This window comes from Notolepis coatsorum (assembly GCF_963971535.1).
Source record: "Notolepis coatsorum genome assembly, chromosome: 2".
Lineage (NCBI taxonomy): Eukaryota > Metazoa > Chordata > Actinopteri > Aulopiformes > Paralepididae > Notolepis > Notolepis coatsorum.
Window position 1 is genome coordinate 56,589,479 of NC_140166.1, and position 19,954 is coordinate 56,609,432.

The 19,954-nt window shown below is 43.2% G+C and overlaps 1 protein-coding gene across 1 annotated transcript; it reads right to left on the reverse strand.

The window, feature by feature from the left end:
- Window positions 1-1,389: 1,389 nt before the first annotated feature.
- LOC311223370 (uncharacterized protein) lies at window positions 1,390-19,719 on the reverse strand (the record flags this gene model as incomplete). Its single annotated transcript, XM_084308159.1, has 4 exons — window positions 19,639-19,719; window positions 19,154-19,449; window positions 13,880-14,455; window positions 1,390-1,754 (listed from the first exon to the last, which is right to left on the reverse strand). The coding sequence occupies exons 2-4, from the start codon at window positions 19,383-19,385 to the stop codon at window positions 1,390-1,392; spliced, it is 1,173 nt and encodes a 390-aa protein (XP_084164285.1). The 5' UTR covers window positions 19,386-19,449; window positions 19,639-19,719.
- Window positions 19,720-19,954: the final 235 nt, after the last annotated feature.

Below are 19,954 nucleotides of genomic sequence, written 5' to 3' on the forward strand. Positions count from 1 at the left end.
CATCATCTCTGGTCATCTTCCAGTAATAATGTCCTCTATCTACTCCCGTAATCTCCCAGTAATAATGTCCCATCATCTCTGGTCGTCTCCCAGTAATAATGTCCCATCATCTCTGGTCGTCTCCCAGTAATAATGTCCCATCATCTCTGGTCGTCTCTCAGTAATAATGTCCCATCATCTCTGGTCGTCTCTCAGTAATAATGTCCCATCATCTCTGGTCGTCTCTCAGTAATAATGTCCTATCATCTCTGGTCGTCTCAGTAATAATGTCCCATCATCATCTCTGGTCGTCTCTCAGTAATAATGTCCCATCATCATCTCTGGTCGTCTCTCAGTAATAATGTCCCATCATCATCTCTGGTCGTCTCTCAGTAATAATGTCCCATCATCATCTCTGGTCGTCTCTCAGTAATAATGTCCCATCATCTCTGGTCGTCTCCCAGTAATAACGTCCCATCATCTCTGGTCGTCTCTCAGTAATAACGTCCCATCATCTCTGGTCGTCTCAGTAATAACGTCCTATCATCTCTGGTCGTCTCTCAGTAATAACGTCCTATCATCTCTGGTCGTCTCTCAGTAATAATGTCCTATCATCTCTAGGGTTGGGCACCGAAAACCGGTTCTAATAGGAACCGGTTCCTAACTTCCGGTTCTGGAACCGGAAGTAACATATTTGAATTTCGATTCTAAATTTCGATTTTTTTTTTTTTTTTTTACTTTTTTTTTTTTTTTTACTTTAATACCCTAGTTACAGTACAGCAACCAAATTAAACTGTATCAAGTCAACTGAAAATGTGAATAGTATGATTTTCTTTTTGAAATAAAAAAAAAATTTAAAATCTCCTTCGAAATAAGCTGTGACCTGTTTTGACCTGCACCTCAAAGAATCTGAATCGAGAATCGTTTAGAACAGGAATCGATATGGAGAATCGGAATCGGAACCGGAATCGTTCAAATCCAAACGATGCCCAACCCTAATCATCTCTGGTCGTCTCTCAGTAATAATGTCCCATCATCTCTGGTCGTCTCTCAGTAATAATGTCCCATCATCTCTGGTCGTCTCTCAGTAATAATGTCCCATCATCTCTGGTCGTCTCTCAGTAATAATGTCCCATCATCTCTGGTCGTCTCTCAGTAATAATGTCCCATCATCTCTGGTCGTCTCTCAGTAATAATGTCCCATCATCTCTGGTCGTCTCTCAGTAATAATGTCCCATCATCTCTGGTCGTCTCTCAGTAATAATGTCCCATCATCTCTGGTCGTCTCTCAGTAATAATGTCCCATCATCTCTGGTCGTCTCTCAGTAATAATGTCCCATCATCTCTGGTCGTCTCTCAGTAATAATGTCCCATCACATCTGGTCGTCTCCCAGGTATGATATCAGAGAATCAGTCTGCCGGTTGGCTGTCGCCCAGATACTGAAGCTCCTCCCTCGCCCGCTGTAGCTGCCCCCGTTCCGTCTGTAGCTCCTCCCTCTCCTTCTGCAGCCCCTCCCTCTCCTTCTGCAGCTCCTCCCTCTCCTTCTGTAGCCCCTCCCTCTGCCGGGCCAGGTCCCCGGCCTCCTGCTCCTGGACCCTCCTGTCCGCCGCCACCTCCCGGGCGTTGGCCCTCTGCATGAGGTCCAGCAGCTCCTTCTGCTGCTCCAGGGCGCGCCCCTCCTGCTTCTGGGCGTTCCTCAGCGCCTCCGTCAGCTCGCGCTCCCGCTCCAGCACGCGCACCTCCGCCTCGCGCGCCCCCAGCACCTCGAACACATCTGCGGGGGGAGAAGGGAGGAGGGGGACCCAGAGATGTCGGTTTACAGTGGTGGAAAGTAACTACGTTTTTTTTTTTTTTTTTTTTACTCAAATACTGTTTGTGTTTGCGATGACATTGATATGACATTAGTAAAAAAAGGTCATTGCTGGGATTTCAAATCCATTAACATACATCTGAAAAATGTATCATTTCAAACTGGTTCATTTCTCAAATGAAATGAAAACAGCTCAAGTCATACCACTGTATAAAACTGGGAGCAAACACCACTTCACAGACCCGTCTCTTTACTCCCACAATAAAAAATTTTGTATCCACTTTTTCTCCACTTTTTCTATTTTTTCTCCCATCCCCAATTTCGCGGTTTCCAATTCTCCCCTCCCCTGTCTTGAACATTGCTCGCATATGCCCCCCCACTGGCCGGTTGTAGGGAGGATAGAAGCCTTGCATCACGTGTCCCCTCCGGTACATGGTGACGAGCGGACATTGCGCTCGTCACCAACGCAAGAGACACCGGGTTCGGATCCGGCTGTCGCCGTTGGCTCCGGCTTTGGCCGGCCGCCATACTAACTCAATTGGCAGAGTTAGCGGGTGGAAGTCGATGGGTGGTAATCTGGACGTTGTGGACAGCGACTCCTACAGGTCGGTTGGGGGACGCCTGCACAGCAGAGACAGGAAATGGCGGGGGTAGTGTGAGCCTCCCACACGTTACACCTCGCCACTGAGAGTCCGCGCTGGCACGCGAAAAGATGTGACATGCTGCCTCCTCGTGTACCGGAGGGGACACGTGATGCAAGGCTTCTATCCTCCCTACAACCGGCCAGTGGGGGGCATATGCGAGCAACGTTCAAGACAGGGGAGGGGAGAATTGGCACAGTGGAATTGGGATGGGAGAAAAATAGATTTTTTTTTTTTTTATATGCTTTGATTTAAAAAAGAAAATCATTACATTTATTCAAGACCAAAATAATGCTGTTTGGAAATTGTAGGAGAGATATATGTGTACAGATAAAAATAGATGGGTGGATATTGATAGAGTGTCTGAAATAAAATTTCTTGGTGTCACGATTGACGAAAAAATGTATTGGCAATCACATATCAAACCTATTCAAACCCAATTGGCAAGAAGCATTTCAGTAATAAACCAAGCAAAGCAGGTCCTGGATCACAAATCACTTCACATTCTCTACTGTTCACTAGTTTTACCATATTTAACTTACTGCGTTGAAGTCTGGGGAGATAATTATAAGTGCTCATTACACCCATTAGCCATCTGGGGAAATAATTATAAATGCCCATTAAACATCCTACAGAAAAGAGCTGTGCGCATCATTCACAAGGTTGGATATCTGGAACATACTCATTCACTTTTCTTACAGTCAAACTGATTAAAATGTCCTGATATTGTAATGTATCAAACTGCACAAATAATGTAACAAAGCAAAAAATAATAAACTCCCAGGAAATATTCAAAGATTGTTCAACGTGCAAGATGGGGGTTACAATTTAAGGGGAACATTTAATTTCAAAAGATACAGTTTTCGAATTACCATGAAGAGTCTTTGTATTTCAATTTGCGGAGTGAAATCAAATATAAATTCGAGCTACTTGAACTTTATGTGAGTATTTTCATTTTAGGGAACTTTATACTTTTACTCCACTACATTTCAAGGGACATAGGGCTGACCTTCGAAGCTTTTTTTGGCAATCGAATCTTCGGGCCGAGCTTCGATTTTTATTCGAAGCTTCGAGAGAAAAAAAAAATATATATATAATAAAAAAAAAAAAAAAATCTTATGTTGTGGGACGTGTACAGCACTTTGGTAAACTTTGTTGTTTTTAAATGTGCTCTATAAATAAAGTGGATTGGATTAATTAATTAAGTAGCCCCTTTCGTGACTGTGACGCAGCCAACAAGGTTTCACTCGGCTGCGCTGCCTGGGTGCAGTGGGGCTGCTCTCACAGCCAACGACATGACATTACATAATTATGTTGCAACCTTCGTCTCACGCAAACAATTATATAAATATTTATATGTAGTTGATAGAGACAAAGGCAGAATTCGACTTAATTAAGCACGTTTTATTAAGACATATTTTTATATGGGTCGGGACACTTTAAAAAAGCAGCACAATGAACACAAATCTGTCCGACAGTCTTAAATAACAAACGGCTGTTGGAGCCAAATGTATGATTTTGTTTACTTCGTAAATAATGGTATAGGTCTATAGTCTATATTTCATACATAGCCTATAGAAGCACTTAAAATGCCATAATCTACATAATCACTGTTGGTGCCAAATGTATGGTTGTGGAATTATTATTATTATTATTGTTATCGGTATGAATGAAGTCATGACTTATATACATAATGGGTTTTGTGATCATGTATTGTTGTAATTATTATATTTTTGATAAGCTAATTAGGGAGATGCCAATTGAGATGCATGTGGCTAATTTGGGGAAACAGGCATCAGGTGTTTAAAATGGGCTGGCCGACACACAGCCAGTGTTCTAAGAATGTTTGGTAATCAATCAGATTATATTTCTTTAAACTTGCCTGCTGGCAGTAGGTTTATGGATTGAATAATCAAATGAGATCTTGCTAGCGAAAATAATTAGTTCAAATGTTATACAGAATAAGAATACGGCTCTCTTACCCATTGATTGATGTATGGTGGATCTTTTACTTATCTGCACTGTGGTGTGACGGTTTGTGGTTTTGACTTTCACGCAGACGGCCCGGGTTCGAATCCCACTTCTCCTAGTCTTTTCCTTCTTTTTGCAATGTAGGAATAATTCAATTTGGTGCACGTTGAGAGCTATATAAAGAATGACATCCTCAATGCATGTAGATTTATAATATTTTAACTTAAAACTAGGCTACTTTTGCGTATAATCATTAATATTATATTCCAAAAAAATTATATTGGAAACGCGGGGATTCAAACTCCGGTCGCCCGGTTGACAGGATTGAGCACTACCGCTGCGCCACTGTGCCAGACGGGATATATTCATTGTTTATCCATTAATGGACGAGAGACCCGTGTTTAGAATATTTTTCTTTTGAATGAAGTTTTATCTCTTTATTCTCAAATGCATTAATGTGACGTCAACGGCTCATTCAATTTCTCAAATCCGTCAAACAGCGCATCTCATCAGACATTTTAATCCCAGTTACAATATCACACAAAAACCACAATCCACGCATAGACACTTCAATTTTATGCTTGAATGAAACACAATCCGGGCGCTCCGTTAAGCAAATCTACAGCGGAGAATATATGAAACTAATCAGAGCCAAACGGCCGATTCATTCATTAAAAATATCCCCGCGGGATTCACATTTGCAATGCGCCGTTATTAAAATAACCACATGCAGCGTGTATCGCGACTCCGAGCGCCGTATATGACGTGCATTATTTTATTTAGGACAAAGTAAATCTATAGGCTCAATATGATTTATTATCAGCATTTAGTTCTATTATTATACATTTCAAAAGCCCCCTCTAGGAAAACGAAGCACAGAAACATAATTCAGAATGGTATAAATGGGATCTCTAGACTGTGAGAATCATTTCAGGAAGCGAGCTGTCATTTATTTGCGGGGGCGTGGCCATGGTTCATCCGGCTAACTGAAGTTAACCCTGCTCTCGACCAGGCTCAAACTTTTTGATCTGTTGTCATGGTGATTTGGACAATCGAGCGTCGGGGAATGGAACGGCATTGCTTCGCTTCTTCGTCGACATGTCTGCTGCACATGTCCTTGTTGTTTTCAACACAGATAATTAGGGATGTCCCGATCCGATCACGTGATCGGAATCGGCGTCGATCACGTGCTTTTCAGAGTATCGGGGATCGGGAAAAAATAATAATAAAAATCGGCAGTCAAAAAAAGAAAATTTTTATTCAACAAACATGACCATGTCCACGTCTTAAACTCATACGGAGGCCTTAGTTTTGGTTTTAAATTACATATAATATATCATCATTAATGTATTTATTGTCACACAGAGCAGAATAATTTTCCACAACAAACACATTCCCCTTTAATTTTCACCGTTGCAACAAACACCCCTTTAATTTAGACGCTACACGCTACACGCGGCTCGACCACAACAACAACAACACGTCGCTCCCGAAACACGGTTAATATCCACTGACTTGAGCAGCTAGACTTAATGTCAGAGGTTTGGAACTAAGCATTTAAAAATAGAAAGTCAAGCCAGTTGCAATGTTTGCAAGGAGGACAGCCGGCTGGAGGCGAAGTTTTCAGACTAACTTTTGGAGGATAACGTTACGTGACTGAGGATGATCGTCGGCGTTTCAGACCAGAATGGACCATTACGTAAGTCGAACACTGAATGTATACTAATGTGCAAACATATATTGAAACTTTTAATATTTCTCATATGAAGCAGAAGCACATTTCTCAGGGTGAATGTAATAACAAACGCCTCCGCGCTCGCGCCCCGGATATAGGCAACAGATGGGCTTGTCTCGCTCCACCAGTTTCTGACAAATGCGTCAAAATTGATTACTAATGTGAAAGATCGGATCGGAAACGATCGGATCGATAGATATTTAAAATCACATGCTCGGGATCGGATCGGAAGCAAAAAAAGGCGATCGGGACATCCCTACAGATAATCTCCACATGCTTGTTGTAGAGAGGTGGAGTCGAGGCGCCGCTTACTTTCGTTTAATTGGAATGGAGGCGGGAAGGCGCCGCTTACTTTCGTTTCATTGGAATGGAGGCGCAAGATTTGAGAAAAAAAATAATAACTTTTCTTTTTTTTAACTTAGAAAAATTAGATTTTTGTTCGAAGCTCGTGCCATCGAACGAAGCTTTGAAGTATTTAAGACAGCCCTAAAGGGACATATTGTACTTTTTACTCCACTACATTTATCTGGACCCATCAGTTACTAGTTACTTTGAAGAAAAGGATTTTGTATAGAAAACATAATATATACAAAATAAAAAAAGATGAAGATTATATACTTCCACATTTGAAGTCTGTCTACTTCAAGAGGACGTAATCAGAGCAGCATAACTGGACCACATACCACTTTAACATAACCTATAGAGGTCAATGGATACTAGGGGTGTCACGGTACGTGTATTCGTCCCGCGACTTCACGGTACGGACGTCACAGTTCGGTACATCCAGCCGTACGACAAATACGTCTCATACGACACTAGGTGAAACTAGGGTTGCACATTTTACAAATCTATGCTCAATATCTTTACTTTACACTGGCTTACTTTGATCTTTAATTAACGTTGAATATTAAGCTTCTATTGCCATACATGCTTACAAATACATTTACATTTGATCTACCTAACTCAAACCTGAAAAATCTTCAACTCGTGCAAAATGCGGCTGCACGGATACTAACTAGAACTAGAAATGTGATCATATCGCACCCATTCTGTCCGCCCTACACTGGCTTCCCATCCAGGCCAGATCTGACTTTAAAGTGCTGCTCCTCACTAGGGATGGGTATCGTTAGGATTTTATCGATACTACTACTCTTATCGATACTGCTTAACGGTTCGGTACTTTATCGATACTCTTATCGGTTCTTTTTTGTTCTTTTTTTGCAAGAAAAAAAGACAATTAATTAAGAACAGAATCAACATTGCTTTATTATTTATAAATACAACTTTATAAATAAGTATTATAAATAAATATAATTTCTTCAGCAACAGCAGCAGCAATGTTCTTTTATATAACTTTATAAATAAATATAATAAATTAATATAATTTCTTCAGCAACAGCAGCAACAATGTTTTAAATGTGTCTGACTCTGAATTATAGACTTTTTATAATAAACAACAAATGCAAAAGGCTAACAGAACTGTGACACTCGTTCACCCTATCCTCTGTCATCCTTCCTCTAGCTGCTAGGGAGAAAGGACTTTGGGTGGTGGAGGGAGGTAGAGGGAAGGATGTGTGGTGGCCCTGGGCTCACTGGCCTGGGACATAGTGGCTGACGCCTCAGCTTGACGATCTATAAAAAGTTTAGATTGTAGTATTTGTAGCTAAACAATTGTTTTGTTTATTAGCCTATTTGTAATAATTCGTTATTAGCCTAGGCAACTCCGTATCTTGGCTTACGGTTACGGCTGCAGTGGATGCAGATGGAACACTGCGCGCAAGGCAGTCGAATACGCGCATTTCTGCACACTAATATCATGTTTTGCCAACAGATGTTTTGATAAATTGATTTGCTCGTATTGCCACCCTTACTGGCAAATGTTTTGTTGCACTTGTGGCAACGTGCATTGTCGGCATTGACCCTTGTAAAGTATATCCATACTTTAGAACGCTTCGCTCTATCCGCCATGATCACGACTCAGTGCATGCAGAGCTGCTGTCTGTGTGCAGAGCGCTATAGCACGGGGCGTCGGGGACTTTCATTAAGGAGTACCCGTATGTAGGACCCGTATGTCTATGTGTAGCACTAGCGAGCGACTCGCGAGGAGTGTGTGTAATAATTGACTCGCTGGCTGCGGCTCGCTTCTCGTGCAGAGACAGAGAGAGGATCGTTCGCAACTTTTAAATAATAATAATAATAATAATAATAATAATAATTTCTCTAGAGTATCGATAGCAGTACCGAGGACGTCAGAGCTTATAAATACTCCGGTATTTTCTAATATAGTACCGGTTCCCGTTTAAAACCGGGGTCCGGGGGGCATCCCTACTCCTCACCTACAACATTCTAAATGGGCACCGCTCGATCTATCCGATCTCATTATATGATACTCGCCCGCTCATGCTCTTCGTTCACAAAATGCAGGGCTCCTATCGATTCCTAGCGTAAAAGATAAATCCACTGGCCAGTCCACAGAGCCTTTGCCTACCGCGCTCCCTATCTGTGGAATAAATTACCTGCCGTCGTCAGGGGCGCCTGCTCTGTTGAAGCTTTTAAATCCTCGCTTAAGACCCATCTTTTCTCTCTCGCTCCTTCAGCCTACCCTGATCTCACCTGGTCGGGGACTGACCCTTAGGTCGCTTTCACACAGGGGCTGTTTGGTCCGGACTTTCGGACCAGAATTCGATAGTCCGGTTTTTCAGGTCTGTGTGAATGCGCGTCGAACTCGGTTCGCGGACCAAACAGTCGAACTCTGGTCCGCCTGAAAACGTCGGTCTCGGTTCGGCTTCATCGAACCAAACGCGAACCAAATATAGGAAGTGATTATTATTACCACTGCTCGCAGCACTCACTGCAAAACAAGCACACTGCATCTAATCTCTCTATCTATCTATATATCTGTGCATCTTGGGAAGAAGGAAGAAAAAACGCGGCTTATTATTATTACCGAACGCGGCTTATTATATTATTAATAAAACAGCTACTTGTGGGCACTCATAAAAACACTGTGGTCTACAAGTTGTTTAGCGAGAGGATGGTGGTAATGTGCTTCAATAGAACAATGGATCAATGCCATGTCCGCAGTCTACACAGACACACGCGCGCGCACACACGGGATCGCAGCCACACACACATTTCCACTGTCCAATAGACAAGCGCCCTTTTCGACCGCGTGACATTGTTCAGAAGGTCTCGGTCCGCCTGACAGATATCTGTGTGAACGCAGGCGAACCAAATGAAGAATGCAACAATGTTGCAACTTGAGAGAAAACGGTGCTTTTTCAATGTATGTGATGTATAGATTGGGGGGGGGGGGTGACCACAGCTAAAACGGTGAAATGTGCATGGACGGTGATATTGACGGTGGTGGAACCAGTGGTTTCACAGGCACAGGCCGCGTCAGCGAGGGTTTTGTTATGAATTCCTTAGAAGAACATCTGAGATTAGACGTACTGTCTCCCAGGGCAGGAGGGAGAGAGGTTCATCTTAATGAAACGTGAGTTTATTAGTGTTAAAGGTTATGCAGTTGTCATGACAACACGTCGCATGACAACCAGAAGGCGGGGCCGTCGTTGCGACGACGAACATCTATGAGTCGAACGGTGTTTCCGGGTGTAAGGCAGACGATAATCTGACCGAGAGCGAGTAGGACTGAGATCACACAGAGGACTCTCTCTCTCCTCTTATCACGAGAGAGAGAGGGGGGGGGGGGGGAGGAAGAATGCCACGACATCATTAGCTTCGGCTAACACGAGGAGGGTTCAGGCTAACGACTAGGCCTGACCACTATTGGACTGAATAACAAAAGGACAATCTGAACACACCGAGATAACATCTGATTATGAGGTTCTGTTGATAGCAATAAAACAACGCTTCTCCTCATAAGGTATCTCACAGTGTCGAAGTGTCGAATTCTTACGGAAGTGGAGAAGTATTATGGTTTATGGATTGCACTAACGGGGGAAGATAAGGATCTTATCTACCAGTATCGGAGACGTCAGGACCATTAAAAGTACACAACGCAGAGGAATTGGATGGAGGGCCAAACAGACGAAGACGTGATACTGGCCAGTTTGATCAGAATCTTACAGTTGGTGCCGTGACCCGGATTTGCAAGAGATTAAAACAACGGGAACAGTTGGTTGTTGATGACAGCCGGATTTGCAAGAGATAAGAACAACGGATAAAGACTTTTTCAATAATGGGGCGACAGTGGACAACAGTCATCAATGTGTGGGAGAATCATGATCGAAGCAAGGCCGGCCAGCCCTGGGAGAGAGCGGCGAGTCGAGCGGTCAGGAGGCAAACCAGCGCTGTAGGGGAAACAGCGCTCCGATAAAAAATGTGAGTTCACTGTGCACACGGTTGTTTTGATCTTTTAAGCCAAATAAAAACGAACAGATAGTGAATCCGTAAACGTAAACATTTCTAGTTCGACAGAGAGAATGCCAGCTGTAATAATATGAGCAGAGAGCCATGGTGAAAATCGAGGGTGTTATCTACAGAGAATGAAAAGCAAACGAGGCAGGCTGCACAGTTTTGGTTTAAGGAGGGTAAATGCGAGATGAGGAAAGGGGGGGGGGGGGGGGGGGGCGCTTGAATCAGATCGAAAAATTGTTATGGCGGGACTGTTTTCATAACAGAAGGAAAGTCGAAAGGAGATTGTACCAGTGTGTATTATGTCCGATCAGGCAAGAGTATTAGTCTGAGAAAGCGTCCCCTGATAATGGATAGGAAAGAGAAGAAAAACAGCGGTGTTTTTAGGCCTTGGAAGGAAGGGCAGCGTTCGTTTGTTGAGAGAGTAGCCATTTGCACCGAGTCAAAATGGCCGCAGAGCCACGAGGGGTTTAGAATCAGGAAGTGACACGTCAACTAAACCACCATAGAGGAGGAGTAGGTCGCCACCTAGTGGTGGAGGGGGGGTAGTGCTGGGGAGTTTTCATTACCCATAGGGGAATATTTAGCACAGAGAGTGGATTATTATTATAATAATAATATTAGATATAGAGTTTAATTATACAAAGGATTAAATAAGAATTGCACAGAAATATGGTGCAGTTATTAGAATGGGTTAATTATGGAATTAAAGAGGGAGTTTGAATTCCAGTGGGGCCTTCTCACACCTAATAAACAGGCAGAGTCTTGAGGGGACACGTCACCAGAAAGAACTGGCGCGCGCTGGGGGTCACCCGTGGGACAAACGTAGAGCGCCGAGTGGGTATCGTTTAGCTGCTGGTGTCACGCCGGAAGACAACAAAACAGGGAACAGCCCTGTAGGATTAGATATGGGTGTTGAGAAGGTGGGGGACTAATAGAACGAGCTGCAGGCCCAAAGCCATGGTAGACTAATAGCAAAACAAGGGAAGTCGAATGGACAGACGACTGCCGGTGTTGTGTTTCTGCTTTCAAGGGGGGAATGACACCGACAGCGATGGAGATGACCAGGAGGACAGACTGGAGGAGGAGGAAGCCGCAGGGGCCAGGCACCGCAGCCTGGTACACAGAGGATCCACGACGAGAGGGAGGAGACGGCGGCGGTGGAGGAGCAGATGTGGAGAGGACAGCCAGAGACACTGAGCAGTAGCAGACCAGGGGAGACATTTTTGCCTAGGGGACCGCGCCCTGGGAGGGGGACCAGCTCAGGAAAGGAGCCGTCACTGAAAGGGGCCCTTGCCCTAGAAGACGGGACCGGCCCAAGATGGGAGGTGTACTGTAAGAGAGGGAAGGGAGCGCTCTGATTTGGACGTGGGGTACCTGATAGGGGGGCCGAAGGGTTTTAGGTGTGTCGTCTGAAAAGTTGCAATCTGTGTTTTTCTCTGTCTCTCTCTCTCTCTCTCCTCCATGACCGTTGTTTATCCTTTCTGGTTTGGGTGTGATGCGGGTAATGGAAAACAAAAGGCAAATAGCAGACGGCGGGGCCCTAATTGTTATGAGTCCATTTTTGGGTATAATTAATTGAAAAACCAAGTAGTCTGTTGATTCTGAAAGTTGATTGAGAATCAAAGGGGGGAATGAGAGAAAACGGTGCTTTTTCAATGTATGTGATGTATAAATTGGGGGGGGGTGACCACAGCTAAAACGGTGAAATGTGCATGGACGGTGATATTGACGGTGGTGGAACCAGTGGTTTCACAGGCACAGGCCGCGTCAGCGAGGGTTTTGTTATGAATTCCTTAGAAGAACATCTGAGATTAGACGTACTGTCTCCCAGGGCAGGAGGGAGAGAGGTTCATCTTAATGAAACGTGAGTTTATTAGTGTTAAAGGTTATGCAGTTGTCATGACAACACGTCGCATGACAACCAGAAGGCGGGGCCGTCGTTGCGGCGACGAACATCTATGAGTCGAACGGTGTTTCCGGGTGTAAGGCAGATGATAATCTGACCGAGAGCGAGTAGGACTGAGATCACACAGAGGACTCTCTCTCCCCTCTTATCACGAGAGAGGGGGGGGGGGGGGGGGGAGGAAGAATGCCACGACATCATTAGCTTCGGCTAACACGAGGAGGGTTCAGGCTAACGACTAGGCCTGACCACTATTGGACTGAATAACAAAAGGACAATCTGAACACACCGAGATAACATCTGATTATGAGGTTCTGTTGATAGCAATAAAACAACGCTTCTCCTCATAAGGTATCTCACAGTGTCGAAGTGTCGAATTCTTACGGAAGTGGAGAAGTATTATGGTTTATGGATTGCACTAACGGGGGAAGATAAGGATCTTATCTACCAGTATCGGAGACGTCAGGACCATTAAAAGTACACAACGCAGAGGAATTGGATGGAGGGCCAAACAGACGAAGACGTGATACTGGCCAGTTTGATCAGAATCTTACAAACTTCACCCCCAGAACTGCACCGAGTCCACCAAAACTATATGTGAAAGCGATAGCTTAGTCTGCTTAGTTCAGTTAGGATGTCTGTTTATTGCTCCCATGTCTGCCCCGTCTCTCTGATAGCCCTTTTACACCGCCCGGGCTCCGGTTCAAGCTCCAGCTCCGCTCTGAACCCTCTGAACCCTGGTGCTCTCTGGCGAACCAGCCCGCGTTTACAGTTTACACCCATTTAAGCAGAACCAACATTCCACCGTCTCCGTCATCAATGGGGGCGTTACTCAGGCGGAGGTCAAAATAATGCGTGGAGAAAGGCTTAGCGAGCCTCAACGTGCGAGCGCACACACAAAAGCACACACACGCACTGTATAAGTTTGAAATTAATCGTTCCAGCAAAGTAGGCTTCTATTATTCAAATGACTGTTTTAATGGGCATCATAGTAGTAAGTCCTACTGTAGAACATGACATATCTGATTTATTAATGCCAATACAAAAAATTTGGGACAAACGCAATTGGCACAAGTGTAAATGATGGATTAGTCACTCACAGTTAACATCCGACTGATTAGCTCAACTGGTTAGTCCGCTGGCTGTGGATCCTATGGTTACAAGTTAAAATCTCTTGGTTTTTTCCCCTATTGCTAGGTTTTAGGGAGTCGTTCCTCATCTTCATTGGGGAAAAGTCTGGGGGTGTTGTTGCATATGTGGACTTTATGGTGGTTTTTGTTGTGGATCTATTGTGATGTTTCTTCTGTAAAGCCCATGGGGGCAATCCGTTGTGATTTCGGGCTCTACAAATAAATTAGATTTGATTTCAAAAACAGCCACAGCTATAAACATCAACACTTTATTATGTCATATTTATTATGCAAATTATGTCATATTTACATAGGAACAAGAAACCGACCTGAGAACTTGTCCTTCACGGTGATCTTCTTGGACGGCCTGGAGGCTCTGGCTCTGCTGGGCGGCTGCGCGGCTTTGGGCGGGCGCTTCTTGATGATGCGGGCGAACACCTCGGGGTGCCTCTTGGACAGGTGCCGGTGCAGGTTGCTGGTGCTGCTGTGGTGGTAGAGCTTCTCCATGCAGAGCAGACACAGGGCGCACTTCTGCTGCTCCAGGTACTCGTAGTGCATCCAGATGGAGCTCCACTTGCGCGTCGATGGCGGTCCGTCCCCCCCGGCGTCTCCTTGGTGCCTCTGTTCCTCCGAGGCGCCCCCCCCGGCGTCCCCTCGGTGCCTCTGCTCCTCCGAGGCGTCCCCCCCAGCGTCCCCTCGGTGCCTCTGCTCCTCCGAGGCGTCCCCCCCAGCGTCCCCTCGGTGCATCTGTTCCTCCGAGGCGTCACCCCCAGCATCCCCTCGGTGCCTCTGCTCCTCCGACGCGTCCTCCTCTGCCGCCAGGAGGCTCTCCACTGCAGAGGCACACGTCATGTCGGCCTCGTTCACCACGGAGACTTGCTCACAGTCCTCCAGCTCCACCTCCACTGGCGGGAGAAGGTTATCAGAAACGTCTTTAGTTAATAATATAATACGAGAGGGAGCTGTTATACTGAAGATAAACATCTTTAGTTAATAATATAATACGAGAGGGAGCTGTTATACTGAAGATAAACGTCTTTAGTTAATAATAATATAATACGAGAGGGAGCTGTTATACTGAAGATAAACATCTTTAGTTAATAATAATATAATACGAGAGGGAGCTGTTATACGGAAGATAAACGTCTTTAGTTAATAATAATATCATACGAGAGGGAGCTGTTATACTGAAGATAAACGTCTTTAGTTAATAATAATATAATATGAGAGGGAGCTGTTATACTGAAGATAAACGCCTTTAGTTAATAATAATATCATATGAGAGGGAGCGGTTATACTGAAGATAAACGCCTTTAGTTAATAATAATATCATATGAGAGGGAGCGGTTATACTGAAGAGAAACAACCTGGTGCCTCCCAGACAGTTTAGACCTGGTGCCGATGTGTCCTTGAGCAAGACACTTAACCCCTAATTGCTCCCGGTGAGCAGGTTGGCACCTTGCATGGTTGCCTCCGCCGTCGGTGTGTGAATGTGTGAGTGAACGGGTAAAAATGCGACTAACATTGTAAAGCGCTTTGGATAAAAGCACTATATAAAAAAAGCAGCCATTTACCATTATTTACAACATCTCTGGGTGGCAATCTTAAAAAGGGATATTTCACTTTAGTAGAACTTGTCAAGCAATCTGCAGTCTTAGCTTGATCTAAGGTCATCTACAAGGAAGCTAGCGAGTCAGTCTACCCTGCGCTGCTACACAGAGCATCACACACCTGGAGCGCTAATCGCTGACCTGGAGTCAGTCTCACAACCTAAAGCTTTCTCTAGAGTTTTACTGTATACTGTGTATACTGTAAGCCTAGTGGGAGGGGCTATTGGATACAAGAGAGCTGCTTTGGCCCAAGGAAGTCTTAAGTTACAGTGAAGGTAACGGGAATCCTGTTGAAAACATGTTGGTATTGCTTGTAGTGGAAGTAGTAGTGTATTTGCATATTTAGACATTGTGTAGTTTTAACAAAACTTTTAAGTAGTAAGTATATTGTTTTCTCTTTTTCCACTTTTGTTAGATATAGTAAGTATAGGGTATTTTGTTTTATGTTACTTTCACTTTTCACGTTTTGTAAATATATATCACCTCTGCACCTTGGGAGGCCGGGAAATAAAAACCACCAAAGAAATCCTCCCGACTACGGAGATTCCACGGAGTTCGATAGAGGACCCCCCCCCCCCCCGTCACAACTGTCTTTCCTAAAATTGAATAGAAATTAGGCAACTGTTTGATTTCACTTCTTGATATAAATCATAAATCTAATCTTAGAATGTATTATTAACTACAGTACAGGTTAATTATCCGTCTGAATTAGGGCTGTCTTAAATACTTCGAAGCTTTGTTCGATGGGCATGGGCTTCGAATATGAAAATAAAATTCGATTATGTAAAAAAAAAAAAAAATGTATTTCTTTTTAGTTTTTTTGTGCTAAATCAACTCTGCCTCTCTTTGTTAATTACAACAAGCAATGCTGTTTGTTATTTAAGATGAGGTCGGACTCGGCACTGACAGATTTGTGTTCATTGTGCTGCTTTTATAAAGCCTCAAATGACGGCTTACAATATTTCATGGAAGCAAAGTGTTTAGTTTGTCTAAGATTTAAAAAGGTTTAAACTTTACAGCACTGACAAAGTTGAACAAAGTGCTGTACAAGTCCCACAACATATATATATTTTTTTATAGTTTTATTAATTAATTTATTTTTATTTCGAAGCTTCGAATTAAAATCGAATCTCGGCCCCGAAGCTTCGAATTCCAAAAACAAAATCGAAGGTCAGCCCTAGTCTGAATATACCGGCACGTAATCCTGTCTATACACCTGTATATAACCCTGTATGATAGCATGTACAATAATGCTGTATATATAGCATTAGGTTTTAATGAGTCGCTCCTCATCTTCTTTGGGGAAAGTCTGGGAGTGTTGCTTATGTGGACTTTATGGTGTTTTCTGTTCTGGATCTATTGATTTGTGAAGTTTCTTCTTGACCTGTACAGCCCATGGGGGAAATTCCATGCGATTTCAGCCTATACAAATACATTTGATTTGATATATTTATTCTAACCGTATATATATATTTATCCAAATCTGTCCACATATAATCCCTTTTACACATCTGTAGATACTATATAATATAATAATAATAATAATAATAATAATAATAATAATAATAATAATAATAATAATAATAATAATAAAACGTAACTAAATCTTTTTTTGTTTTTTTATCAACTCAGTAGATCATCCTCCATGTGTGTGTGGTTTTACAAAGTCTACACAATGGGAAAGCATTAAACCAATCATCTGTCTAAACCTTGTAACTCTATTCGCCCTCAAATCTGTGTTCGTTTTTTTCATCTGCTGAAAAGTTGGGTTTTTGGAGTTACGAGGTTTTGTCCCGCCAGCAGCGAATATAATATCTATATTCCTTACCTACTCTTAGTCTTCCTACAGTAGTTACCCTGCTGGCCAGACACTACCATAGTGTCTTTATACCTGCATCACTGTACATATTAATACTACAACTCTGTACATACATCTGATTAGCACTATAACTCAGTAGTAGTAAATTATACACCCAGTTTAATCACCTGTATATTGTATATCACTATTGCATTTTACCGTTACATTTGCACTCTGGTTGGATGCCCAACCTCTTTTTGTTGTACTGTACTTGTGCTGCATGATGACAATACATTTGAATCTAATCGAATTTTGGTTTAAATTAAACTAATAAACATCTTTCTATTGTTTGATGTGTTTTTCAGGGGACAAGCCATCATTACTACAGGAGTGGTTGTTTACCTGCTATAAGTCATCATTAGTGGTTGTCGTGGTAACGTTTGATTCCCCCATGATACAACTCCTGATGATTCACGAGTACACAGTGGCGAATCCTTATGGAAGCCAACGGAAGCCATGCCTCCCTAATATTAAAATATTAATTAATATCAGATATGAAATATGAAAAAAATAAAAAATATATAATTTTTTTTTTAATATAGTTTACATTCTTTTTCATCTGTGCATCTGTGTTATAATTTTTTTTTTTTTTTTTTTTTAAATGTCTCCCTCTTCTCCTTCTCACTCCCTCTAACACACTGTCAGACTCACTGTGCTCACTGGAGCTAGTATAGGAGAGAGGCAGGGGGTAGGTCTCTTTCTCCAGGCTTCCAGCATTATAGAGTCCAAATCCGATCCTAGCCAATCAGATTCGAGCTGACTGCCACACCCTAAAAGTTTAAAACGGGGCTGAGAGGAAAACACTCAGCATATTTTCCCCTCTGCACTCTGAACATTGTATTAACCCGTAACTGTTCCCACGGGCCGAATATTGCCCCGATCCTCGCGAGATTAAATCCACGGGGACCTCTCGGCGTGCCGAAGCTTTTCCTAAATCACTTCCATCATCGAAAACGAGGGGAAAAAGTCGGCTTGCGACCCTGAAAATGTCGCGTGATTTTAAAAACGCTGTATTAAGTGAGCCTATTATGGGATCCACGCAAGCCTTCTATCGTGGAAACATCTGGGCGTCCCACAACTTTTACACATTCACATGTAGCCCCGAAAATGCTTAGAAAAGGAAAACAGAAAGCGTGGAATAAACTCGCCGAAACGGAAAAGTGTCCCACGGGCGCGCCGTGATTCCGATCCGCGTGAAAATATTCACGGCCATAGAGGAGACCGTGGGACACCGAATATGTGTCTCGTATTTGCTCCCACGCGGCGCGCAAAATTGTGCAAGGAAAGATCGGACCAAAAATGAACCAATGCTCCAGCAGTATTAATGACCCTGATGTAAACAAGACAAACGTCTTTCTCTGGTCTGCATCCCTTATACAATTGTGTGTATTGAGCCGTACTGTATTGTACCCATTCTGCAATCTGTTAAATAAATAAAAAGAAAGTTTGACTGGCCGCCGAGCCATACTGTAGTGTACATGGTGACTGCTTGACTTAAAAAAAAAAATATATATATATATATATATTAATAAAAATATTTAATAATTTTTTTTTAATAATTTTTTTTTGGCTTCCCCTGTTATTTTACCCACGCGACGCCACTGCGAGTACAGACTCTTATTATCAACTACACGCTTCCTAGAACCCAACAGAACCCGGTTCAGTACCAGAGGAGCAGAACCCAACAGAACCCGGTTCAGTACCAGAGCAGAACCCAACAGAAGCAGGTCCAATGTACAGTTTCTTCCCCCTCAAATGTATATACTCTCTTTTTTAGACTCTTTTTGTATCACAAACAGTACTGTATTTGTAGATCTGGTATGTCATAAATGTCATAAATGTATAGATGTAGCAGTACTGTCTATCTGTATGTCGTGTATGTCATAAATGTATAGATGTAGCAGTACTGTCTATCTGTATGTCATGTATGTCATATATGTCCTGATGAATTGAAAATGGGGGACCCTGATGTAAACAAGACAAACGTCTTTCTCTGGTCTGCATCCCCTTAACAATTGTGTGTATTGAGCTGTACTGTACTGTACCCATTCTGCAATCTGTTAATAACAATGTTCAATCAAACAATCAATCAGGTCCAGTACCAGAGCAGAACCCAACAGAAGTAGGTCCAGTACCAGAGCAGTGGTCCTCGCCGTGAGCCTCCTCCATCATCATGTGTCGGTGCGGGTCGGTCCCGTCGCTCCCGTCCCCTGCGGTGCTGAGCTCGGCGGGGTGCTTGGCCCGCAGGTGCTTCAGCATGTTGCTGCTGTTGGGCGTGAAGGAGGTTCTGCACAGCAGACACTGGACCCGCCGGTCGCTCAGGGTTCTGCAGAAGCTCCACACGGCACTCCTCCTGCGCGGCGCCATCTTGGATGATGCATTCCAGCGGCGCTCCGAGGGGTTGTGAATGTGACGTCCCCCTCGATCCACTCTAATAATAATCATAATAATAATACACTTTAGTTGTACTAGAGCACCTTTCATACAGGAATTACAGCCCAAAGTGCTTCACGGCAGTAAAATATAGACATACATGGACAGACAATAACATACAATTGTCAGAATAAAAACAATGGATTAAGAGCAGACATATAAAAACTATATTATATTTGTAACATACAGTGTCGACGGCGTTCGGTTCCGGTTCGGATGTTGCCGGGGAGTCGGTTGCAGAAGAATCTGTTCCGAACTTACAGCAGGTCGAGCGTGCCGCAGAACGACGCATGCGCAGAAGCGTGAGTCTCAGTCAAGACCCAAGATGTCTGTTTATTTATTGTGTTTGATCATCTAGTCACTAACAAATAAACAATAACACTTATTATTGTGTTTGATCATCTAGTCACTAACAATAACACTTATTATTGTGTTTGATCATCTAGTCACTAACAATAACACTTATTATTGTGTTTGATCATCTAGTCACTAACAATAACACT